Below are 25,784 nucleotides of genomic sequence, written 5' to 3' on the forward strand. Positions count from 1 at the left end.
TTGTTCTTGAGATTAATATAATGGATGATCCTCCAAAATCCCAATCTAGAGATCCTCCTTCGATTGCACCTAAAACAAATCCCTTAAAATAATATACTAATTAACTAGATTAGTGTATTATTATACCTTAAAATAGATCCTAATATTATCACTATTACTACACTAGTAATCTAATATTTTGATAATATTAGATGAACAAATTTCTATTTCTAAAAGCTTGTTTTAGAGAGAGGTAGTGGAGAGAATATGAGATAATGCATGTAGAATGAATGGATGAATAAGAGAACAAATTTTCTTCAAATAAAAGGACGGGAAACCGGTGGGGTTGAAGGCAAAATGCCAAAGGATGGCATCTCCTTTTGCTTTTACTCTTCTCCATAATGTAGGTGTGTAAGGCTACTTAGTGTAGGTATGATTATTTTAATTTTATCACATAAAATAATATCATCCACACTCCACTACAACCTCCATTTCAGTCTATATATATAAAATGAGCTACCATTTTATTTTATCAATTTGTCATTTGTCACACAATATGTCACATGTAGTATGTTACATGTTATTAATTAATTTAATGCATATTTATCAAATAAATATCATTTTATAAATTAATTAAATTATATACAACAAATTGACTAGTGATTCTTGATCACATAAATAAAATAGGTCATATAATTATAATTCACAACATATTGTAATTATAATTAACCATTCATTCTTATCTCAATTGTTTCACAAACAATAATTAATTTTAGTAATAAAGTACTTTAATTACTAAAATAAATCTTATTTAATCAAACTACAATAAGATATAAATATTCTCTCCCACAAATGGATTGTTCAATTTTAAGGAATTGATTAACTTGTATCGTCATACAATTAATCAACTTGTCTATTAAGGGAATTGTCCTATAGCTGTGACCTTAAGGAATCAACTGATCACCACCGTCAAACGACAGTAATGTCAAACTCTAGTTAGCAAATCATTACTGATTAATGTTGATCAGTTGACTATATAAATGAATCATCCCTTACGTATTCTTAATATGAGATTTAAACATGTGATCGCACTATTGTTGAGGAAACATACTCCAACAGTTTTGAGTGCAAAATGTTTATAACTTTCTTAATAAATAGTGTTTAAGAATATCTATGTGTAGTTGAACAGAGTCTTGTATATGTGTTTATGTTACTTAACAAGCTACAACATAGTACTCATGTCTTATGTATTTCATGTTATTGCGTTCTTTAACAATTAACCATCTAAGCAAAAGGCGTAGTGTTATTTGGATATTCAGACTCTCTGCAAAGTTAAATACTAATTATTTACAAATGATTATAATTTTGTTTCCAATCAATTCAACTATCAAAACAATATAACAATAAGAGTTTCATTGTGACCGACACTCAACATGCACAGACAACCGAACCAAATAAAGATACGCTAACATGTACATAAAGAGTCAACAATTAAAATATCTTGGGGGACCGTGCGCGAAGCGCGCGGTGCAACCAACTAGTACATACAAATGTGACTAGTTGTTAGTTTTCCAATTTTATATTGATGTTGATTAATAATGTCAAACGTGGAACAATTAAAAACACTTGTGTTCAATACTTTCAATGTTTTTCGTAGAGGTGATTCGACTTAAGGAAATCGAATATTTACCAAGACCGTGTTTACCTAAATAACAACTACCATAATATGACATACAATATATTTCCATAACACCCCCCTCTCAAGTTGGAGCGTGGGGATCAAAAACGCCCAACTTGGACACCAAATATTTGAACTGTCGAACACCAAGAGCCATCGTAAACAAATCAGCGACCTGCTCGGACGTATGAATATACGAAGGACAAATAAGGCCATCACGAATGGCATCCCGGACAAAATGCCAATCCACCTCGATATGCTTCGTACGTTCATGAAAAACAGGATTATGCGCAAGAGACAAAGCAGACTGACTATCACTATGAAGCACAACTGGACGCAAGATAGCAATATTAAGAAACCGAAATAGGCCAAGTAACCACTTGACTTCACACGTGGCAACGGTCATGGCACGGTACTCAGCTTCAGCGGAAGAGCGAGAAACCGTTGGCTACTTCTTTGTTTTCCAGGAAATGGGACAACCTCCCAAAAATACGAAATAAGCAGTCAACGAACGACGTGACAAAGGATAACTCGCATAACCCGCATCACGATAGACTGAGAGCTCTAAATTAGAATCAGCACGAAATAAAATACCCTCCCCAGCATGACGCTTTAAATAGTGTACCACACGTAACGCTGCACGCCAGTGATCTTGACGAGGCTGTTGCATAAACTGAGACAGAATGTGAACATGATACGATAACTCAGGTCGAGTAATAGTAAGATAAATAAGACGACCAACAAGACGTCGATACTTTTCTGGGTCTTCAAAGTCGGCAGCTTTGGACAATGCGAGATGATGATTCTGCTCAATAGGAACACTTTCCGGTTTTCCACCAATAATACCTGTCTCGGATAGAATATCTAGTGTATATTTCCGTTGACAGACAAATATGCCAGAGGAACGGCGTGCAACTTCGATGCCCAATAAATATTTTAACGACCCAAGATCTTTCATGTGAAAACAAGTACTCAAGTATGACTTAACATTTGTGATTGCCTCACTGTTATTTCCCCCAACCACGAGATCATCCACATATACCAAAATATAAACTTCAACACTACCCTTGATATAACAAAACAATGAATAGTCGGAAAGACATTGAACAAAACCATAAGCAGTGAGAGCAGCAGATAATTTAGCAAACTAACAACGAGGGGCCTGACGCAGCCCGTATAACGACTTTTTTATCTTACAAACTTTACCTGTGCCAGGAACAGAATAACCTTGAGGAAGCCGCATATACACTTCTTCCTCCAACTCCTCATGTAAGAAAGCATTATGCACATCCATCTGATGCAATTCCCATTTACGAGCAGCAGCAAGAGCAAGAAAAACGCGTACGGTCACCATATTAGCAGTAGGAGAGAAAATCTCAGGATAATCAATCCCAGCTTCCTGTCGATTTCCAAGCACGACCAACCTCACATTGTATCGCTCTATGGATCCATCAGCTCGCAATTTGACTTTATATACCCATTTATTCCAAATGACCTTTTTATGACTGGGAAAATCAACAACTTCCCAAGTACCATTACGAATTAAGCATCTACCTCAGCCTGCATAGCCTCACGCCACTTCTCATGCTGCATGGCCTCTCGATAAGACTTGGGCTCAATGTTAGTATCAGGACCAGTGAGAAAACAACGATGCACAATGGAAAGTTGTTCATACTTTACATAATGTGCTAGAGGATAGGGCGTACCTGACGACGAAGGTGGAAGAGATGCAACATGAGCATTGGGTTGTACCATTGTGGGAGAAACAACACGGACTGTACTAGTGACATAATCTTCCTCATCATACCGTGATCAAGGAACATGAGGTCGCTTTCCACGACCATACTCACTCGCTTTAACATTCTCATTACTCGAACTGACCACAATACCTCCACCATTGTTGCCATTACTACCTGGCCCCGTGGGCTCACTCCCCGTGACAGGCTGCTCACCATCACTTCCCGTGACAGGCTGATCCACGATCTCACTGCCCGTGACAGGCTGCTCGCTTTCCACCGGAGCATCCTTCTTAGCACAAGGCACATCCTTCAACAAGAACTCACCATCACATCCCGTATCATCTTCATTAAAGGCACCTGACCGTGGCTCAAGGACAGAGCACGGAGTAGCAGGTGCACCGTGAAATGGAAAAATATTCTCATCAAACACTACATCAGGGGATATAAAAATTCATGTGTTTCGATATCATATACCTCTCATCCTTTCTTGCCATAAGGATAACCCACAAAAATACAACGACGACTACGGGAGGCAAACTTATCACCATCTCTACGAGGATGCTTGACAAAACACAAATAACCAAATACCCGAATATTATCATAAACCGGCTTTTTACCAAATAGCATTTCAAAGGGAGTCTTCCCATGAAGCAAGACAGACGGTGTGCGATTTATTAAATACCCAACAGCTAAAATGCATTCACCCCAAAAATGTATGGAAAGACCAGACTGAAAACGCAAAGCTCTCGCAACATTCAAAATATGACGATGTTTTCTCTCTACCCTGCCATTCTGTTGCGAGGTGCCAACGCAAGTAGTTTGAAACACAATTCCATTTTCAGCAAAATACGATTTTAAGCATGTAAATTCTATGCCATTATCTGTACGAACAATCTTAATATTAACCTCAAATTGACGCCTTACCATTGCAATGAAATTCTTTAATAATTGAGATACCTCATCTTTAGTTTTCACCAAATATACCCAAACGACACGTGAGTAATCATCGACTATTGTTAAGAAATAACGACTACCACAAGACGAAGGCGTACGATAATCGCCCCACAGATCACAATGAACCAATTCAAAAATACGAGCTGCTTTATTATCACTGACAACAAACTTTTCCCGTGTTTGTTTAGCACGAAAACAAATATCACAAAGAGCGGAATTATTATGACTAATGTTTTTACGATTAATAAATGGCAAATACTGTATTCTTCGAAGGATGGCCCAAGCGACGATGCCAAACTTCAACCTCATCGACCATCTTATTCGACCCACAAGCCTGACCAGTCAATCTGTGAAGAAGGTACAACCTCCCATGTTGCTCACTCACACCAATCGTCGTCATCGACACGCGGTCCAGACATCCTGGGATTGGAACTAGAAGACATAGAACCTTTGACATTGTTCACATACATGTCCCACTTCTCCTTTAGGACACTTACATACTGCTGCTCTCCACAGTTGCTGTTTGTAAGCTCGTCACCTCCATTGACACCATTCGCTGAACCACGCTCATAACCTCCACCACGACCTCGTCCCACCACCACGACCTCCACCATAGTTACCACCATAATTTGACCGACATCTCTCCTTCCAATCTTTAGGATATCCAATGATATCAAAGCACTCTTCCCTCACATGTCCCCATCGATTGCACTTATCACACTTAGGTCGTGTATAACCATCAGATCGAGAAGCTCCGTCACTACGAGAATCAGAATTAACGTTATGGGCAGTGGTGACATTGAAACCGACTGGGTCAGATCGACTCTCACTACGAATGCCAGAACTGGTACCAACGCCAGAGCTGGGACTAATATCATCACCTCGAACCCCCTCTTCTTGAAAAATCGTGGCATAGGCCTAATTAAGAGACGGTGGAGGTTCCTGCAACAAAAGATTGGAACGCACTGTAGCATATTCGGACACGAGTCCCAATAAAAATTCGTGAACCTTACCTTCATCACGTTCCTTATCCAACTTATTGTTGATATTAAACGTACAACCACGGCACTCACACAAGGGATTTCGATCATATTTATCGAGTTCATCCCACAAACGCTTAAGACGACCATAATACTCGGACACAACTTCCTTCTCACCTTGCTTGCATGCTGAGATGGAACCCTTGACACGGTGAAGCTTCGGTCTATTACCCACGTTGAACCGCTGCTCTATGTCGTCCCATAAAACCTTCGCTTCATCAACATATGTGATAGTGGAACCCAAGTTCGGTTCAATGACATTAAACATCCAATTAACAACCATCGCATTCACCATATACCAATCTTCAATGTCCTCGGATTTTTCATCAAGTTTTTTGATTGAACCATCAATAAAACTCGTCTTCTTTCGAGCACGTAGAGCACCACGAAACTTGACGGACCACTCGTCATAGTTATCGCCGGTTAACACGACTTGAATGACTTTATCCCCTAGTTTATCACTCGTTGACAGGAAATACGGACTAATAGGGGGAGACTTTTTGGGTGTATCATTTGTCATGACGACAATCAAACGATATCAACGACGGGAAAAAAAAAGAAACCTTGCTCTGATTACCAAGTTAAAGACGTAAATAGACAAGAGATATTTGGCGTGTAATTGTGTGTATATTGACATTCGAGACATACAACGTATATATAGTACACCGATTACAATCCTAATCACGACTTAAGGAAACCGAATATTTACCAAGACCGTGTTTACCTAAATAACAACTACCATAATATGACATACAATATATTTCCATAACATTTAAAAACACTTTTGTTCAATACTTCCAATGTTTTTCATAGAGGTGATTAAATGCGGGTTTGGGCCGGATATGGACCGGACTCACGTTAAATTTTTGCGGACAAGCGAATTAGCGGGTTTGGGACGGGTTATTGGGTTAGGCCTTTGTAATTTTCTCAAAATGTGTTGCTTGTACAGCTGTACCCGCTAGTTTTGCGGACGAGATGAATCGGGTTCAGTGAATGGGACGACCCATAAACGTCTCTAGTTTTTCGTTTCATCCAACGTTGTCAGTTAGTTTCAATAAATGTTAGTATTAAATATGCAAAATTGTAACACCTCAATATTGTACCTATATAAGATGTTGCCACTTATGACGAATTTTTCATATTAATAATATACTCATCTAAACAACTTCACCTCTTAATAAAATCCATATAAGAAATACATATAAGAAATCGTACATAAACAAAAAAATGGATAGCTTCATGTTGATGAAACTTGAAGGAATAGTTAGTTACCCTCATGTTTTTCTCCTATGCGCGACCAATGCTAGTAATTCTTTTCAGAATCCTCTTCCTAAAAACCCCTGGTACAATTTGGCACTACCACCTCAACCACGACCTGGGTTTTACAAGTTTTTAGGCGATTGCATAGATAAAACAACTAGAAAGTGTGGGTTAAAGATGTATGATGCAATCTTCAAATACAAAGACAACATTGATAGGTCTTGTTACGAGAAAATCGTAAAGGCATCATACCTTTGCAATCGATCTTTACAATACATTCTTGGCCAATTCGACAAGTTCAAGTATGATGCCGCTTTTATTTCTGATAGAAGCAATATTGTGTACAAGAATTGCGAGAAAATGCTCGAAGAGTAGTCCGCATGAAGTTCTTAATTTAGGTTTTATTAATCACTTATCATCACAAAACAATTATTCAATACTCATTATGAATTTTTTTTGGGTAACTGGTGGCGTTTTTCATTCACAATTAGTCTTGTTATAGACGGGTATATCCATCTATTGTTATAGACGGGTCAAATACAAGGAAAGTGGTGACATTTTTTGCCCCACGGCCCCACTTATTGTTTTTCCTATTAGGAAAATGGTATTGTATTTGACCCGTCTTTCATTATAGACGGATAGTGTCCGTCTATAATGAGGATTTGTGTTTCATCTTATAACTCGGATGCATGGAATGCAACTCATTGACCAAAATCTTAACATTGTTCTTAGGGGTTGTTGGTTGATCAAGGAATTTAATTTTCCTAGGAAAATGCAATTCATGGGAATTAAATTCCTTCATCCAATTCAGGTGAATTTCGGAAAAGTGTTTGGTTGCTCATGTAGGAATTAAATTCCATAGGAACTTCCAATGATCAAGGGGGGAGTAGGTAAGCAAACCTCCCACATCATGTAGGCATTGGAAGTTCCTGAGAAGTTCTAATTCCTACATTTTGTAAAATTTATGGCAACCAAACAACCCATATTTTTCAAAATCATGGAATTTTCCAATGTCTATGTTTTCTAAATGGCAACCAAACAACCCCTTAATATTTTTTTTTAATCATCGAAAGGTATTTTATTTCGATTTATAATAGAAGTAATTAGCCGGCAACCTTGGCAGATGTGGGACAAGTAAATGATCAAATTTAAGAACTCCATTACTTAAAAGTAAATTCATGTGTTGTTTGGTTCCTTGTCTAAATTTTTTAATTATAAATTTATTTGTTTTTCGTGCATCCTGAAACACATCAAATCCTATATTAGAAATATTTGCAAGATTATTTTATTAAATATGGTAAAAAGATATATATATATATAGAAATTGCAATTTAAAAGATTGGTTTGTCAATCTATTTTTTTTCCCTTAAAAATTGGAGTGTTAAAAACTATAATTCCTACTCAATATAACTGAAATTGACTTACATTGTGCTACTTGTAATTTGAGAGAAAAATATGATCATGACTCCCAAAAGTTAATTGAATATTGGCTTCAGAGTTCAGAGTGAGGAACAACAGTATGTTAGATTGTAAAGGCAACTTCAAGTTACAAACTTTATGGCTTGAAACTGGAGTTGCTCGTAATACTGCACGCTTTAGAAAGGGGTGTAATTTTCCGGCCCTCGAAAAGATGTAGGAACTAGCAAGGAGCACCAAGCTTCACTGACAACAGCAGAAACTAGAATTTGAGAAAACGACACCTTCATTGATGCTAATTAGAATCTGTCATACTACCTGAAACGTATATCTGAAACTGAAACGTATATGTGAAAGGTATGAGCTCTATACAAATTATTACCCTCGTCCAAAAAAAAACGCTTTGTAGCAGAAGTTTTCAAATATCGACCTGCGAAACTCTGGAAGCTTGTGCGGGGGGAGTGTTGTCACAAAAAGGGAATAAGCTTCTAAAGCAGCCAACGAATCCACTTGCCCATCTTGAAGCTCCAGCGTCGTCTTCGAATCTTGTGTCCTCCCTGCTCGAAAGTTTGGAATATAGGAACCACCCTCTAAATAAATGAGAGATCATACATTCATTTGGAGCTGAGTTTTCATCTACCTCATATTTGTTTTGCTGACACCTCAGATCCTCTAAATCATCATACACCTCCGATTTCTGACTATCCTCTTCATTGCTCTCTGCTCTGCATGACATAGCATCCCAAATCGTTAATTCCTCTAGTATGAGGACAAGACAATTGTTGCACAAATTGTCAAGCAAGATGATCTCGGACAACATTTTAATGTGACACCCTTCATTTACCCACTTATTTCTCATCAGTGCATTTAGCTTAATCCATAACCCTTGTTGATTGTATGCTCGCAATTTTACATTTAAGACAGTTTCACAATTGTATATGTAGTACGGAGTAATATATAAGTCTTCGGTAAGAGAATCATTTTTTTAAGATAATGCCGAGAAATAAAATATTTATCATTTCGGGTCAGCATGGAACTTATTTATCGAAATGGGTCCAACTAGGATTGAGGATCTCAACCCTAATCCCAAACCCCACCCATTATTACGATCCCTATCAAGCTCCAACGGCTACATTGGCTATCCACGGCAAATCCTTCTCCTTGCCGTCTTTAGAATATTTGATGACTGTTGGAAATATTTGAGGAGCCTTACAAATATTCTTTCCGTAAATATTGTGTAATATAGGTTATAAATAGGAGTAGAAATCTCTTGTACAAACCCACGATTTTACCAACGAACAAACTCGAACATATTTACACTACACTACGAATTCTATTATGGTATCAGTCCTAGGTTTTCTTTAACAAAAACTCTTTACCGTCACTTCGTTCCTCTACACGAAATTCGAAAAAAAAAAAACAGAGGAGTCTCGATGACGAACTCTGATGATCTTCAACTCACAAATACATCACAAACTCCATCTCAATCCTTTGTTCATGTAGAAAATCCGGGTGCTAATATTACCCAGGTCACCTTCAATGGGAATAACTATGATGAATGGTCCCGATCCTTTCATCTTGCTCTTCTCGCAAAAGGGAAACGGGGTTATATCGATGGCACCGTACGCAAACCTTCAACCTTCAACCACGGCTGCTAATTTTGAATCTTGGCGCCCAACCAATGCCTTGGTTAGTGCTTGGATTTATAACTCCATCGATTCGACTATAAGGAAAACAATCTCTTATCGCCCCGAGGCGAAACAGATCTGGCTCGACATCAAAAATCGGTTTTGTCAAGCAAATGATGCTCGTATTTATCAACTGTAGGCTGAACTCATGGCCTGCCGCCAAGATCCGACAGAACCATTGATGACCTACTATGGTCGTATGATAAAGCTATGGGACGAGATGCTCGAATTTGATCCTCTGCCGTCCTGCTCATGCAACCCATGCGCTTGTGATTGGGTAAGTATTCTTGATGCTCGTAGAGAAAAGAAACTGAGTCCGTGATTTTTTAATGGATCTTGACAATCGCTTTGATAATACCCGTTCCCAAATTCTTGCTATCCCGCCCTCCCCAAATATCGACCTTGTTTACAATCGTCTGTTACAAGACGAAGGTATGCGTAATATCTCTCAAAACCGAACCGACTCTAAACCCGACACCATGGCATTTGCTGCCCGTGTTCAACATGGTTCTCAACAGTCAGGTGGGAGGGATTATAAAAATGATAGTAGTAACACTGCCCCTTCCTGTGACCCATCAAAGCTGTTCTGTATTGCTTGCAAAAGGTCAGGACACAATTTCAAATTATGTTTTCGCGTTCCTGGAAAATTTCCCGAGTGGTGGGGAGATCGCCCCCGCGATCGCATTTACATAAACCCAAACGATACAGATTTGAGCAATGCTGTGTTCATCCCTGATGTGCACGGCACAGATTTGAGCAATGCTGTGTTCATCCCTGATGTGCACGGCAGAGCTCAATATGAGCGCACCAAGGCTCAAGCGACAAAAATTCCGGACCGCAAGTAAACATGGCTGCTGGACACGCTACGGGTACCGGTAAGAACGTGAAGGTGGCAGGAGGTAATAGTCCGTTTGCAGGTACCTCATCTTCTCGTCCTCCTGTATCTTCTTTTGACAAACTAGGAAATACACTCCATATGGCAAGCTCGTCAAGCCGCGTCCAATACTGACCGTCTCAATGGTAAATTCTCTTCTTTTTCTTGGATTATTGATACGGGAGCATCCCATCATATGTCGGGTTGCTTGTCACATTTTTCGAACCTTCATTCAATTGACCCTTTGTCCGTAGGATTACCGCATGGTGACGTTACAGTCGCTACTCAAAGTGGAGATATACATCTCTCTGACCGTCTTATTTTGCGAAACGTCTTATATGCCGCCAATTTACAATGTCATTTAATTTCCGTCTGAAGTCTTTTGCTTGATCCCTCATTAACTATACAATTTTCTCACAAAGTATGTTTAATTCACGACCGTTCCTCGAAAACGGTGATTGGTGCGGGTGAGCAACGTGAGGGGTTCGAACCAACGAGGCTCAAATCAATACAATAGGCACTCTTGATACAGTGGAACTTTGGCATCGACGGTTGGGACACCCTTCATCGTGTATTTCTCGTTTTTTACCCGTTTTTTCTAATAAACATTTAAGTACTTCTTTTCATAACAAACATTGTGACATTTGCCTTCGTGCAAAATAGACTCGTGAGCCATTTCCTTTAAGTTCAATTGCTTCTGCTATTTTTGATCTCATACATTGTGATTTATGGGGGCCGTATTCCGAAAATGTCTCTTGTGTATCACGTTTTTTCTTAACAATCGTTGACGATTTTTCTCGATCGACTTGGGTCTATTTATTACGCTATAAAAGTGACACGCGTCATACATTATTAAATTTTTTTGCTATCGTGGAACGTCAATTTAATAAAAAGATCAAAGTTTTACGGAGTGACAATGGTAACGAGTTCAATTGCCTTCAATTTTTTTTCAAGAGAACGGTATTTTTTTTATCAAACTTCGATGGTTGACACTCCCCAACAAAATGGTCGTGGTCGTGTTGAAAGAAAACATCGTCAACGTTGCTCGAGCTCTTCTCTTTCAAGCTAGTATACCCCTTTTGTTTTGGGGCGAATGTGTTTTGGGAGCCGTTTATTTAATTAATCGAACTCCCTCTACAATTCACAAAGGAAAAATTCCGTATGAAATTCTTTTTCAAAAACCTCCACCGATGGAACATCTCCATACCTTTGGATGTCTATGCTACGCCAAAAATATTAATCGATCTCGAGACAAATTTGCTTCTCGTGATCGAAAATATGTCTTTTTAGGATATTCATTTGGCAAGAAAGGATGGAAAGTTTACGATTTAGACACTCGGACATATTTTAACTCCCGGGATGTTATGTTTATCGAGCATGACTTTCCGTATCAATCCCTTAATATCCACGACACTCAACGAGTCCCCATCCTTTTTGGACGACACGCTTCTACCCGTAGAACACATTTTTTCACCCACCTCCACGACACCTAACCAGCCCATTTCCGACACCGCAGACCAAACCAAACCACCCACGACCACACTCCCGCAAAACTCCAACGACAACACTCCACAATCTCCTCCGGACACACCTTCCACGACCGACATACCCGCCACCTCGACCACCCCACAAAGCCCCAACATCGACCCCAGCAAAGCCATGGGTAAGGGACACCGTCCCAAGTTCCCTAATTCATGCTTATCAGGATACATTCAGCCCCTATACGCCCCTCGACACACGTTCTCACAGCATCAACATCGTCTCCTGGTACAAAATACCCCATTTCTCATTTCATTAATTACGCTAAGTTTTCACCTAATCGTCAAATTTTCCTTTCGGCCGTGACCAAAAATCACGAGCCTAGAACTTTTAACGAAGCTATGCAGGTACCCCAATGGCGTGAAGCAATGAAAAACGAGATTGACGCTCTCGAACGAAACAATACGTGGACACTTCAACCACTTCCGCCACAAAAGAAGGCACAAAGCACGACTTGTGGTTATGGGAAATCGGTCAGGTTGAAGGCGTCGATTACAACGAAACTTTTGCGCCTACAATTAAACTCGGCACTGTTCGCACCCTTCTAGCAATTGCGGCCGCAAAAAGTTGGGAACTCCATCAGATGGACGTCTATAACGCTTTTCTTCACGGCGACTTACACGAAAAAGTCTACATGAAACTCCCACCGGGATACAATTCAAACAACGATGGCAAAGTATGCCGTCTCCGAAAGTCGTTATATGGTCTTCGACAAGCCCCCCGTTGTTGGTACGCAAAGCTCGCATCAGCCCTTAAAACATACGGTTTTCATCAAAGTCCGTATGATCACTCCCTATTCTCTTTTATGAAGGACAACACCGAGGTACACATTCTAATTTACGTCGATGATCTTGTTGTTTGCGGGAATAATTCCACCATGATCACGCAATTCAAGACCTATCTTAGCACATGCTTCCATATGAAGGATCTCGGGCCTCTAAAATATTTCTTGAGGCTAGAAATTGCTCGGAACAAAACCGGTTTATTCATCTCACAACGAAAATATGCACTCGACATATTAACGGAATCCGGTCTACTCGGCACGAAACCTGCCTCCGTACCCATGAAACCGAACCATCACTTGGGTCTCTCTGCTTCTTCATTACTCGAAGATCCCCAGCCATATCGTCGTTTAATTGGTCGCCTTGTGTACCTCACTTACATATATTCGGTACACATTCTCGCCCAGTTTATGCATGCCCCGCATACCGATCACTGGAATGCTACACTCACTGTCGTGCGCTACATAAAGAAAAATCCGGGACAAGGGCTCTTATTTCGCTGTGACAGTACACTCGCTCTACATGCCTACATGCCTACTCTGACGCGGACTACGCATCTTGTCCTACAAGTCGTCGTTGCGTGTCCGCATATATCGTCTTCCTTGGCAGCTCACGTATCTCCTGGAAAACGAAAAAACAGGACATAGTATCTCATTCCTCCGCCGAATCCGAATATCGTGCTATGGCATACACCGTTTGCAAACTTAAATGGCTCAAAGGCCTACTATCATCACTCGGTATTTCTCACAACTCTCCAATCGACCTTTACTGCGACAGTCAATCCGCTCTACACATTACTCGCAATCCCGCCTTTCACGAGCGTACGAAACATATTGAGGTTGATTGCCACTTTATTCGTGATGAGATTCTTAACGGTACTATCAAACCAAGCTACGTCCACACAAAGCGCCAACTAGCCGACATATTCACCAAAGCCTTGGACGGACCTCATTTGACGAACTTTTGTCCAAGTTGGGCGTCTCAAGTCCCCACGCTCCAACTTGAAGAAGGGGGGGGGTGTATTACGATCCCTATGAAGCTCCAACGGCTACATTGGCTATCCACGGCAAATCCTTCTCCTTGCCGTCTTTAGAATATTTTGACTGTTGGAAATACTTGAGGAGCCTTACAAATATTCTTTCCGTAAATATTGTGTAATATAAGTTATAAATAGGAGTAGAAATCTCTTGTACAAACACACGATTTTACCAACGAATAAACTCGAACATATTTATAGTACACTACGAATTCTATTACCCATCATCTACCATAGTCTTCACAACAGTTTCAATTTCTCACCCCACCATTATCACCACCAGTGCCCACCACAGTCCCCCCCACCCTCACCCCACCCTCACCGCACCCACCTACCATACACGACGCACCATTATGGTAGGATAATTATATCCTAATCTTGACCTTAAATGTTGCGAAATCTTTTCACCTCTATCTTATAGCAACTAGTCTTGCTATAGACGGATATATCCGTCTATAGCTAAAGACGGATCAAATAACTTGAAAGTGGTGACATTTTTTGCCCCCACCACCCCGTAACGTTAAAAAGTGCATATGCATTCAGGTGGCAAGTATGTCAGCTTATAATATGATCAATGCTCAAAAGGTCAAACACCATTCCTACTTCCTAATACTCCCTCCGTCCCGGTCATTAGTTGTCCTTTGATTTTGGCACAAAGACCAAGAAAAGAGGAGAGGGCCAATTACTAAATGACATGTGGACCAAATTGAGTGTGAATGACCAAATTCTTCATCAAATACATTCCTAAAATAGAAAGGACAACAATTGACTAAGACACCCCAAAATGGAAAAGGACAACAAATGACCGGGGCAGAGGGAGTATCATTTAAGCTCAAGTGGGAAGCATACATCATTATTGCCTTGCAGCCTTGCTGGCATGACCAAAGGTGAAAGTCAGTAAAGAGAGATATAGCTGAAACCATACATTGTGATAGGTTTGGGAGCTTCTATTCGCTTTCTCGAACGCTTCTTTATGAGGTTATAAGCAATTGACACGTGCCGAACAAAACGAAGCTGCGTAAACAGCACCAGATATATCAGCAAAATGGGTTTGCCCCAGCTGAAATCTTGACAGAATTTCACAGAAGAGTTACATAGCAAGAAACTTCCAATCCTCTATAATCACTAAAACAGTACAGTTTCAGAAACAATCAAGTGCATTACAGAGAAGGAAAAGCACGTTCTCGTAACAGTTAAAACCAAGCACATAACTCTCATTTTTTTTCTACCACATCAACAAGCTCCTTCGACAGTTTTATCTTCTGAAAATAAAGACCTAAATCATGATAAATGAATCACGGCCGAAAGCAAGTGAAGCAACTTTAGCTTGAAAGGTGCAGAATTCTGGTGCTACGACTTAAGAGAATACGGGGATATCTTAATAAATGCTGAGCTCTAGATCTCAGCCAAATTACGAAACTGTCTAAAGAGTGACAATCTGCGTTAAATGTATGTTATATTGTTAATCAAGAAAACATATTTTAGTACATATTTTCTTCCACAAGGGTAGGATTGTACATCACAAACAGTGGCACGCCGATAGTAGAACAGAGGGTTCGAAATTTGTTAAAAGTTGAAGTCTAAGAACCTCATACTCATAAACATTTTGCAATTAGAGAAGTACCTGATCTCCATCCTTTATGCCATAATCCTTTATGAAATCGCTGTCATGCAATAGCTTCTGACCATGAAACGATAAGCAAAAATGTCCCCAAACATGCCGCCTTCATCAAGAAAAGGTTAAAATTAATAAAATAGAGAGAAAACAGATGAAACATCTTCATGTAATAAAGAAGGCTTAAAGCCTTAAAGACAAAATATGTAGTTTGTTGACATCATACCATGAAACCTTGCCAGGTCCTTTTGTCGGCAAATGATGGAATTTTCTCTCCACTGCCTCCTTAAGCTCAGCTATCGTGGCCATCTTTCTGACATCAATTTCTGCAAAACCATCCAAGTAACCATAATTGTACATTACTTAAGTCTAATATCTGCCTGGCGAACCTTAATATCGTCATACTTAAATCCAATAGTCACTAGGAACTATGACCATCAACTAAAGTCGTCCACAAGGCCTACAACCTTTAGATTATATCTCGACTAATTCATTTTTGAACCCGACCTTAATATTTGTACTGTTTGGCTCTTTCAGGCCAATTAACTTGGAATTTTGGGTTCAAAACATAACTGATGGGGGTTTTTACGGAACCTAGCTATCCGTTGTTAATAGACTTAAACCAGCAATCTAGGAGAAATGTTCAGACAATTTCCTCATGCAGTTTTACTACATTTGTTACATATACAGCCCTAACGGAGTGATTCTGCACACACGCCAAGAACGATGCTGAACAATCATTGACGAATTAAAATGAAACATACAGCTAACATTTTATTAAAAAAAAAGTATAAGAAAATAAAGTAAAGCGAAGGAGGAGAGAAAGAGACCGAAGGAGGAAGCATCCAATTTGACAACGGTGAGCTGAATAGGGACCTGACTAAGCTTATCGTACGAAAAACTTTTTCTAAAACTGACCAACGACAACGCAGACGATAACACCGATGAACTCCGTTGAAAACTCCGGCGCCGCATTGGCGCAGATTCAACTTCCATAACCGCAATCTTATTATAGTAATAATCTCCTTCTCCTTGTGAAAAAACCTCATTTTCTTCTTCTTGTTGTTCGTTTTCCCTGTCCTCTTCAGTGGCAGCGATCTTCTGGAAACTTAATCGTCGCATTGTATTGAACGAAAATCAGATTGAAAATAGGGAGAAGAATATGCGGAAATTAAGGAGGTTCGATTTGAATGGAGATGTTTGATTCGCAGATGAAAGCATATTGCATTTAATAAAGGAAAGAGAATTAGGGTTTAAAAATGGGGAAATTTGGGGATTTCTTGCTTGTGGTTTATTTAGATTGACGCAGAAAGGAAGGCACAATGTCGGAACAGCAGAGAGAGGGAAAGTGTTGGTTTGTTGGGAATTTGCGCATCTTGTTTGAGTTCGTTACTTCGCATTTATGAGTAACTTCACTTCCGCAGAAAGTTCAATTCTAATATCGAGATTTAAAGAAGGAAAATGAATTAGCGCACGCCGCCTGGTGGCGCCGTATCGTTATCCCTTCAAAATTTAGTTTGATTTTGACGGTCAATTAATTGGTGATAACCTTACTGTATCGGGTTTTCTATCCTATGCCCAGTGGGCATAGGTTAAGAAAGCAAAAATAGAAAGATTTAAATGTTTTCTTTGGGAAAAAAGTAAAATTATTTGTGTATTACAATTTCCTATAAAGACATCATTAAATTCTTTCTATTTTTGGCTTTCTTAACCTATGCCTAGTGGGCATAGGTTAGAAAAACCCTGTATCGGGTTTGTTAAGACATGTTTTTTTCAACTCAGCTGAGTTTAAGGTGAACTTAATGAAGGTGAAATCAGAGTTAATTTAAATAGATCACCGAAATTATTTTGCTTTTTTTTGTTAGGGTTAATTTCTAACTAGGCATTTTCAGTCATTTTCTTTTTAGAAAAACTCTTTTCACAATTCAATTAACCATAGGTGGACTTTTTCTTCTCAAAAAGGTTAGCTTAGTGAAAAATATTAATATCGTTAAAAAAAGCCTTTAATCTTGTAAGAATACAATTTTTGGTGTGAATTTAAAAGATAAATAATATTTATAATGTGTCTGTTTAAGGAAAAATTAGAAAAAAATTGTAAAAGCGAATTTTATAAATGAGTTATCTAAAAGGTGAGAATTGAGAATAACCCTCAATTTTGAGTCCCCGTTTAGTGTTCTTGGTCACACAGTGACAATGCACCCATAAGCCATAAGGCCACGATTAAGAGATACAACTCGTAACATGAGTTTGGAACCCGACATGGGTTAAACTACTTAAATGACGTACTTCGCCGACTAATGTCACTAGCGGGGAGACTAGCAGCTTCATGGCCTCATATATGCCTCAATTACAACGCCCGGTTAAGTTTATAATTATTTGAATTACATGATAAACCAAAATTTCCAGCATTTTAAACCCAAATATAGAGTACATGGGCAACATATTACAATATTTACCAAAGAAGCCGCCTCAAGGATAAAGACATCAGACGTCATTAAGAATCGACAACAAATCAGATGCTCTTAAATTTCCCTTACCATGTTCTAAGCCCCGCAACTTAACAAAAATGTTACCCTGAGTGAACTTTGTACTCATGCAGTCACTTGTTCTTGTGGGCCATGCTGTTGAAATGCTTCTCCTTCACGATTTTTTCTATCCATAGACATCATAACGGCTGTGAGCTAGCCGATTAACTATTCAATAGATTGAGAAGTGGGCTATTTGCCTACCAACTTATAGTAGGCATACAAACCCGAGCCCAGAAAACCAAGAAGCTGTCCTATAATATTTAGCTGCAGGATACGGTTTTAAGCATCATCAGTGTGATATATGATGCAAAATTGATGGTGCAGCCCGATATAAAGGAGATTTTATCAAAATCAACAGTCGACTCACCAGATCAAAAGGCAGACCTCCAAATATCGCCCAACCAAGTCCAATGGTTACGAAATCCTATAAGAGAATGACAATTGAATAAGATAGAAGCATCTCTTGTGACAACAACTCAACAACATGAACTGCTTGCATATCTTTTCCTTTTCCGTCCCTGTATGCGCGCGCGCGTGTGTGCTGGGGGTGGCGGATCCAGAAATAACTTTTTACGGGGTCCTATTTACTTTTTTTTTTTGTGCGTAGATTCGGGTCAAGGCTAAATCGGTTCACGATCAAAATACGAATCAATTTTTTTAATTCCTTTTAAAATAAATTTCCACAGAAGAAAACAGGGTTAAACGAAAAAGATGATTAAGAATTTTTAACGAATATTTTGATTAATTATAGATAAATTTATGCAAATATTTGTATAAAAGCGCCTACAATGTGTAACTGAACCTTAAATTATTGAGTAGATCTTTCGGAAGACGGTCTTAAGTTAAGACCTCTCGCAATCCATTTTTCATTTTAACATTATTTAAATCGGTTGTAAGTACGTCTTAACTTAAGACCGTCTGAAACAAGAATTTGTGTAAATAATTAGATAAAATGAGTCTTAATTATAGATAATCTCGCCAATTCTTAGTCACTAGTATAGAAATGAAATGAAAAGTGTCCTATCATATTTGTCTTATCAATGGTCGAAACTCAAAACAGAGTGTTTGTGATTTGTGTTTGTTTGCGTATTACACCGTTACTCTTGGCTATTTATAATTTAGTTACATTGTTTTCTCTTTTTTATGTGAGATGAGTCCAATGTTGTGATTGTGGTGTGGTGTCCCACTACTGTTTTTCTGGGGTCCTCTCAATCAGACGGAAATAGCTACTACAATTTTCTTAGGGTGTGTTTGGATTGAGGGATTTGGAGGGAAAAGAAAGGGAGGGAGAGTGAGGGATTTAAATTCCCTTGTTTGGATAGCAAATAAGGGTGGAGAGAAATGGAGGGAGAAGATTTGGAGGGATCCATTTTCCTTCCTCCAAGGCAAAACAAAATCTCTCCACAATAGGCAAGATTTGGAAGGAAATTGTATCCAAACAACCACACCCCATTCCCCCTCCCCTTCCCTTCTCTCCCTTTCCCTTCCCTCATTCCCCCTCCCCTCCCTTTCCCTCTACTTTTGCTATCCAAACACACCCTTAGGGTGTGTTTGGATACCATTTTAGGAGGGAAAGGGAGGGGAGGGGGAGTGAGGGGAAGGAAAGGTAGGGGAGGGGAGGGGAGGGGAGGGAAAATAAATTATGGTTGTTTGGATAACAAAAATGATGAGAGGGTGATCGAAGGGGAGGAAGAGGGAGATGGTAGAGTGGATGGAGGAGGATGATGAAATGAGAGTCAAAAAAAGTTTTCCTTCCAAATCTTGCCAATGATGGAAAGATTTTAGTTTGGTCTAAAGGAGGGAAATTAAATCCTCTCATTCCCCTCCCCTTTCATTTCCCTCCTTCCATATATTGTAACCAAACAAAGTAAATTAAACCCCTCCCTTTCCCTCTAATTCTCTCAATCCAAACACACCCTTAAGGTTTGGGGTGTCCTAGGACCCCATACCTTACAACGTAGATCCGCCATTTGGGGGGTGGGTGGGGGTTAAATATCCATCACAAATGATACGCACAATGTGTTCATAATGGTTGACAACAGGTAAGCTGCCAATAAGAATTTTGGATAGCAAAAGTGGAGGGAAAGGGAAGGGAGGGGGATGGAGGGGAGGGAGAATGGAGAGGTGGAGTTTTCCCTCCAAATCTTGCCTATGTTGGCGGGGAAACATTTTGGCTTGGAGGAAGGAAATGGAGGGATCCATTATCCCTCCCCTCCAAATCCCTCCACCCCTATTTTGCTATCCAAACAATGGATATTGCCTCCTTCCAAATTCCTCCCCTCCCTTTTCTTCCAAATCCTTCTATCCAAACAAGGCCTAAAAGAAAGACGAGTTTTAAGTATAATATAAACAGCACGTTGAAAGTAAATGTGATTTCAAACTTCAAATCAATGTTATTTCAGGTTTCCGCTCAACTACTTGAAAAATTCATAGTTATTTTGTGAAAAATTCATCCTTGGAGCTGAATTTATGTAGTATTGAGTGTCATGTAGCAGCAAAAGGAAGAAGTGTTCTGTCAACCCACAGTGTAGAAGTAGATATGGTGCACCCATTCACATGGAGTAGCATATACAAATACAGGATGCAAGACCTAAGCTGAACTATGACGATGTTTTTTCCCTCTAAAATCACAAGCAACAACGCATTGACCATCAGCTTTTTTACAGTTTCATATTTGACGGGTGACGTGTTTTAAAATCAAGAACCCAGTTCACACAACCATACACCCAATTAAAGCACTGTATTTAGGGGTTTCATTTGGGATGGCATGAAGCGTGCAAGGTAAATCAAAAAGAAGGCCAACAGATAACTTAAATGCATACCTTCAGGTTACCACATATTGTCTGTGTTAGAGCTGAATTTAGTGTTGTATTGAGAAATATACTGTAATTCAAAAAGAAGGCCAACACACAAGAAAAAAACATAACAACCTGCAAAAGAGGGCAGTAAATCAGAACAGCCTTAAAAAGCACCATCTAATAACTGATTTAGAGATAATGTGAAGTGCAAACAAGGCGGAAATTTTGTATTTATTCAGCAGCACAAGTATATTATGCACACCAATGGCCAATTGGCCATGACAAACTCATAACACTGGAAGATATAACTAACGACGTTGGAAGTATTAACTTCACCGAATCATTGCTTCCAAGTTCTGACTCATTAACAGAGTACAGTGAGCTTGTGGATGGATATATACGAGAGCAAAAGAAAACATAGAGAATCGCGAAAGTACCAAAAACCCAGGCGAACGCAGGTCTGGGAAATTGACCATCATCTCTAGATCACCTCTCACATAAGTCCAAAACAGTAATATTGGTCCACATAGCAATCCTGAAAGGAACCAAGTATATCATGTTTCAGAACTTAGGTATTGCATACAAGCTTGGACTCTTGGAGACTTGAGACTGTCTAATCAGAGATGGATAAGCTCACCATTACACCACATAAGTCCAAAACTATTAAGACCGCTTGACTTTCCTGAGAGAGACAAGTACCTCTATTAGCAACAAGATCATGTAGGAAATCATAGTGAAATTGAATGGTAATAAAGCATTACCGATTCGAGCGATAGTTGCAAGATATATTGCTGTTGTAATATTGGCTAAAAACACAACTCCATAACCATAAGCGTCAAATGAAAGGTCTCGAGACCCAGCAACTAACGCACCCAAAACAATCAATCCTACGCTGAATGTGGAGGAGGAAAAAAAAAAGACATTAGTGACAAAGAATAGATAAGAGAGGTAGACAACGAAATATAATGTTTTTACTAACTCGTAAGCTCCAACCAACTAGTAATGACAACAAGTAAAGATTAAGAAAGTACATCAGAGAACTTATGAAACCTGGCATTAAATTTAAACTACTATGCAAAAATATCTGACTAAGTTACATGCTAGGTAGCACCAAAACAGACACGGACACGACACGACACACGTGACACGGCATCCCATGAAATTTAGGACACAGGACACGTTATTTAAATTTAATAGAACATATATTTTATAGTTATAAATAACGTATGATCTTATTTTTGTGAATGTATTTGGGGACCGTGACTAACTCATTCTCATTTCCCACCCAAACCCATCTTCTAATCCATCTCTTTCGACATCTCACCTCCTCTAAAGAACATCATTCACCCCCAATTCAACTCATTTCCTCACCATAAAACAACGCACACTATTCAGCTTAAATTCAACTTGATTCCGTTTGAAAGTGTGTTTAAAATGTGTTCAAATACCGTGGACACATGTCCGAGACGTGTCCAAATACCATGGATACGTGCCCAAATAAATAAATAAAGTTAGACACGGCTTTATAGGTGTCCGACATGTTTCGGCGTGTGTCCGACACGCGCGTGTGTCCGACACGCGCGTGTGTCCCGGTGTCCAACACGGTACGGCTCGTTAGGAGGAGTGTCCGTGCTACCTAGGTTACATGTCGAAACGTCGAGCATGAGAATTTGTAGGCCCGCAAAAACACTAATCCATAGCATCAAAGTTGTTTTTTCTTCTTCTTAGGTTTCTTAAAATTTTAAGCATCTGAACTCACAAAAAGAAATTTGTTTACCATGAAGATATGTCTCTTAGAATGATAGGATATAGGAGTCATGTACAAGAAACTAAAAACTCGTCTGAGTTCAAGGATAAGTGCAAGAAAGGTGATGTATATAGAAAAATAAACTAGGCACATACAAAAGGAAATTTACGTATTTACCTCCCAACAATAGGGGATGAATACTTTTGCTTGGCAAGAAAATACTCAATAACCATTGTAAAGACCACCGTTGTCCTCCTGAGGGTAGTATACATAGGAACATTCACTCCACGTACAGACTCCATAGTGACTAGCTTTGAAGGAGACACATTAAACATAGTCTATAAATCAGCAACAGCAAAAACGATGTGTACGACTACAAATTTGATGAAAATTCAAAAACATACCATGTACATCAAATAGGCGAATGCAAGAGGCAAAGTGTAGAGCAATGTCTTCAAAGGTACAAGAGTTATAGGATTATCAATAGCACTTGAAGCCTCAGTAGCAGTGAAAGATATGACTTTCCAACGTCGCATAGCATAGAGAAACGAACATGAACTCATCATCTATAGGCACAAACAAAGAACACATTCACCAAAAGAACATGAACCCGCCATCAATAATCACATAGTGCATTTCAAAAAGTCAATATGACTTATATAGCCCTATTAAATTACATTTGCCGTGTTCGATCGGACTTGTTAATAATAATAATCATATAAAAGTTTTTCACATAGTCCTTCCTGAATGTCACGAAAGATGATGTTACTTGATATAAACTAAAGAACTTCTCGATGTATTATCTTCGATGGTTTGTTAATCGACATGTCAAATACAGAGCAGCAATCAGCAATCATCTATTTAGAAAGTGAAATGGCTAACATCAGCTTACCTGAAATAGAGTAATCACGTTGGCGCTTGGGAAGTGATATGAAGAGAGAGCAGCCTTATTGAACATAACCAAAAGCACTGCAAAAGAGGATATTCAATTTGTTTTTAAGATGAGAACATACCGAGTCAAGAAGAACCAAAAGGTATTAGATTTATCTGAGACATATTTTTTACCCTAGTTCAACAACACCATAGTTTCTCATTAGAAGAAAAGTTTTAGCCATTGGTACAAAACTTGATTTTATTTAAGTCATAGATTTGATACCCGCGGCATCCAATTCCCCAAAAACCATCATTCCATCTTAAATCATTATACTACTTTTGTAGCTCCACCAAACAAATATGGGAATCACAACCATAAAATCTACCTTGAATAGTTGAATGTAAATACTACTCTGTAACTCTAACCGGAACTACCTTAACTCTAAATATGACTAACTGATGCCACTGTACAAATACAGATTAAGTAGTAGTCAATTCTATAAGATTCAGGAATGTAAAATGGTATGCATAACTCAAGAAGTAACTAACTCAAATAACTTCTTTTTCTGACCAGATTCACAAAGTACGAGAATCAAAACTTACATTCCAAATCAGATTTGGATTTTGTGAATCCAAAATCAGAATTTGCTAAACATAAAAAAAATTCTGGCAACCCAGCTTATATATGCAAACAGAAAGTCATTCCATAGCTAGTGTGCTGTGTGAAAAAGAAGATGATTGAGGCTCCAACAAAGAAAACAGCTTATTTCATACTTCTGCCATTGATTCCTAGTTAATGACATGACAAAAAACCGGCTTCGCTATCTTCCTAATATCTCAGTTTCAGAAGTAAAATTACCCTTTTAAGATCATCATACTTGACAACTAAAAATACCCTGTGATCATTCCAACTCATCTGCCTTCTACTGTTGTCTCAATATGAAAACCCAAGGACATATACCCTACTCCACAAAAATGTCGAATTTAAAGAAAGAACAATTCAACCAATTCAAGAACTTGACACCAGTAATGTCTACAGATCAAGGACCAGGTTTACTATAGCCGCCAACTTCGAAAAGTAGTTCCTTTCACCATTGATTAGAATCACAAACCCAATTCCTTACATTTTCTGGAATTAATCTCAATCCCCAACAACTTTGTATCACTAGCAGTATTTTCTTACAGATTAAAGCTTCTAAAATTCTAAAAGGCCTCTATTTCACAAACCAACACATTCATTCACAAACATAGACATGTTATAGAAGAAACCGAACTCGAAATGCCATTTTGCAACAATGAAATTACATCAAGGTGGCAACTTTCCTATCAATTTTAATCACATATACAATACCCACAAAGAGTAGAAAGGCAGATCAAATCCAAAAGAAAAAAGAAATAAAAATACCAGCACAAGACATGTAAGAAAGGGCAGCATAAGCCCCACGTTGAGACATGGCAGAACCTTTGAAAAGCTTATCATCACCCTTTAAAGGAGGATCTGTCACTGGTAGTAACGTACTCTTCTCTGCATCTGATCTCATTTCTCTTTCTTTCCTTCCTTTATTTCTTTGCAACTTTGGAGCAGTCAATATAATGGAAATTCAATTTCTATGAATCAATTGTATAATGGATGTTCATTTTATCAATTGTATTTATATAAGATGAAAATGTTCCAAGGCGAGTATAGTCAACCAAGAATGAACTCGGGTCATTTCTGGCGACCGCTGAAACCAATTCAGCAACTTGCGTATCGTCAATACTCAGTTCGTGATAGTCGGGTCACCCGGTCGGTTACGGGTCGCGTCAAAGCAGGTCGGATGATTTCGAGATCGGATTGTATCGGGCCGATTATAGTTCATGTTGGGTCATCTTCGGGTCGTGTACTTAGCGGGTGACGGCAAGTCGGGTAGGGTTATTAGCAGGTCAATACCGGCCACCAGGTCAGGTTATCAGCATATATTTTATCTTATACTCCCTCTGTCCCGGTCATTTGTTGTCCTTTTTCATTTTTGGGTGTCTCTGTCAGTTGTTGTCCTTTTTATTTTAAGAATAAATTTGACGAGCAATTTGATCATTCACACTCAGTTTGCTCCACTTGTCAGTTGTCATTTAGTAATTGACTCCCTCATATTTCCGTGGTCTTTGTGCCAAACTAAAGGACAACAATTGGCCAGGACGGAGGGAGTATATTTTAGTTTTTTTATGGGTAATTTTATGTTAAAACAATATGTAGATGTA

The 25,784-nt window shown here is 38.9% G+C and overlaps 3 protein-coding genes across 4 annotated transcripts; all 3 read right to left on the bottom strand.

Moving 5' to 3' along the window:
* Window positions 1-5,268: 5,268 nt before the first annotated feature.
* On the bottom strand, window positions 5,269-5,910 carry LOC141586457 (uncharacterized). The gene has a single exon (XM_074407678.1). The coding sequence runs from the start codon at window positions 5,908-5,910 to the stop codon at window positions 5,269-5,271; it is 642 nt and encodes a 213-aa protein (XP_074263779.1).
* A 2,424-nt stretch (window positions 5,911-8,334) lies between these two features.
* LOC141611126 (uncharacterized) lies at window positions 8,335-17,022 on the bottom strand. 2 transcript variants are annotated; one of them, XM_074429585.1, is made up of 6 exons: window positions 16,431-17,022; window positions 15,827-15,926; window positions 15,610-15,709; window positions 14,911-14,999; window positions 8,707-8,791; window positions 8,335-8,623 (listed from the first exon to the last, which is right to left on the bottom strand). In XM_074429585.1, the coding sequence occupies exons 1-6, from the start codon at window positions 16,720-16,722 to the stop codon at window positions 8,555-8,557; spliced, it is 735 nt and encodes a 244-aa protein (XP_074285686.1). In that variant the 5' UTR covers window positions 16,723-17,022; the 3' UTR covers window positions 8,335-8,554. The 2 variants fall into 2 exon arrangements, with proteins under 2 accessions (XP_074285686.1, XP_074285679.1); XM_074429578.1 differs by having other exon boundaries at window positions 8,335-8,791.
* A 920-nt stretch (window positions 17,023-17,942) lies between these two features.
* LOC141611119 (UDP-N-acetylglucosamine transporter UGNT1) lies at window positions 17,943-25,272 on the bottom strand. The gene is made up of 10 exons (XM_074429567.1): window positions 24,952-25,272; window positions 23,566-23,642; window positions 23,078-23,239; window positions 22,851-22,984; window positions 21,688-21,818; window positions 21,564-21,608; window positions 21,364-21,461; window positions 20,951-21,058; window positions 18,496-18,552; window positions 17,943-18,392 (listed from the first exon to the last, which is right to left on the bottom strand). The coding sequence occupies exons 1-10, from the start codon at window positions 25,085-25,087 to the stop codon at window positions 18,318-18,320; spliced, it is 1,023 nt and encodes a 340-aa protein (XP_074285668.1). The 5' UTR covers window positions 25,088-25,272; the 3' UTR covers window positions 17,943-18,317.
* Window positions 25,273-25,784: the final 512 nt, after the last annotated feature.

Source organism: Silene latifolia, chromosome 1, assembly GCF_048544455.1.
Source record: "Silene latifolia isolate original U9 population chromosome 1, ASM4854445v1, whole genome shotgun sequence".
Classification (NCBI taxonomy): Eukaryota; Viridiplantae; Streptophyta; class Magnoliopsida; order Caryophyllales; family Caryophyllaceae; genus Silene; species Silene latifolia.

Coding starts and splice junctions, on each gene's coding strand:
- LOC141611126 (XM_074429578.1), bottom strand. CDS start 16,722: ATGCGACGATTAAGTTTCCAGAAGATCGCTGCCACTGAAGAGGACAGG. Junction 15,710..15,826: donor GGACCTGGCAAGGTTTCATG/GTATGATGTCAA, acceptor TTCTTGATGAAG/GCGGCATGTTTGGGGACATT. Junction 8,792..14,910: donor GCTCCCAAACCTATCACAAT/GTATGGTTTCAG, acceptor TATGTCATGCAG/AGCAGAGAGCAATGAAGAGG.
- LOC141586457 (XM_074407678.1), bottom strand. CDS start 5,910: ATGACAAATGATACACCCAAAAAGTCTCCCCCTATTAGTCCGTATTTC.
- LOC141611119 (XM_074429567.1), bottom strand. CDS start 25,087: ATGAGATCAGATGCAGAGAAGAGTACGTTACTACCAGTGACAGATCCT. Junction 21,609..21,687: donor TGCAACTATCGCTCGAATCG/GTAATGCTTTAT, acceptor TGTCTCTCTCAG/GAAAGTCAAGCGGTCTTAAT. Junction 18,393..18,495: donor GAGGTCTGCCTTTTGATCTG/GTGAGTCGACTG, acceptor CGTATCCTGCAG/CTAAATATTATAGGACAGCT.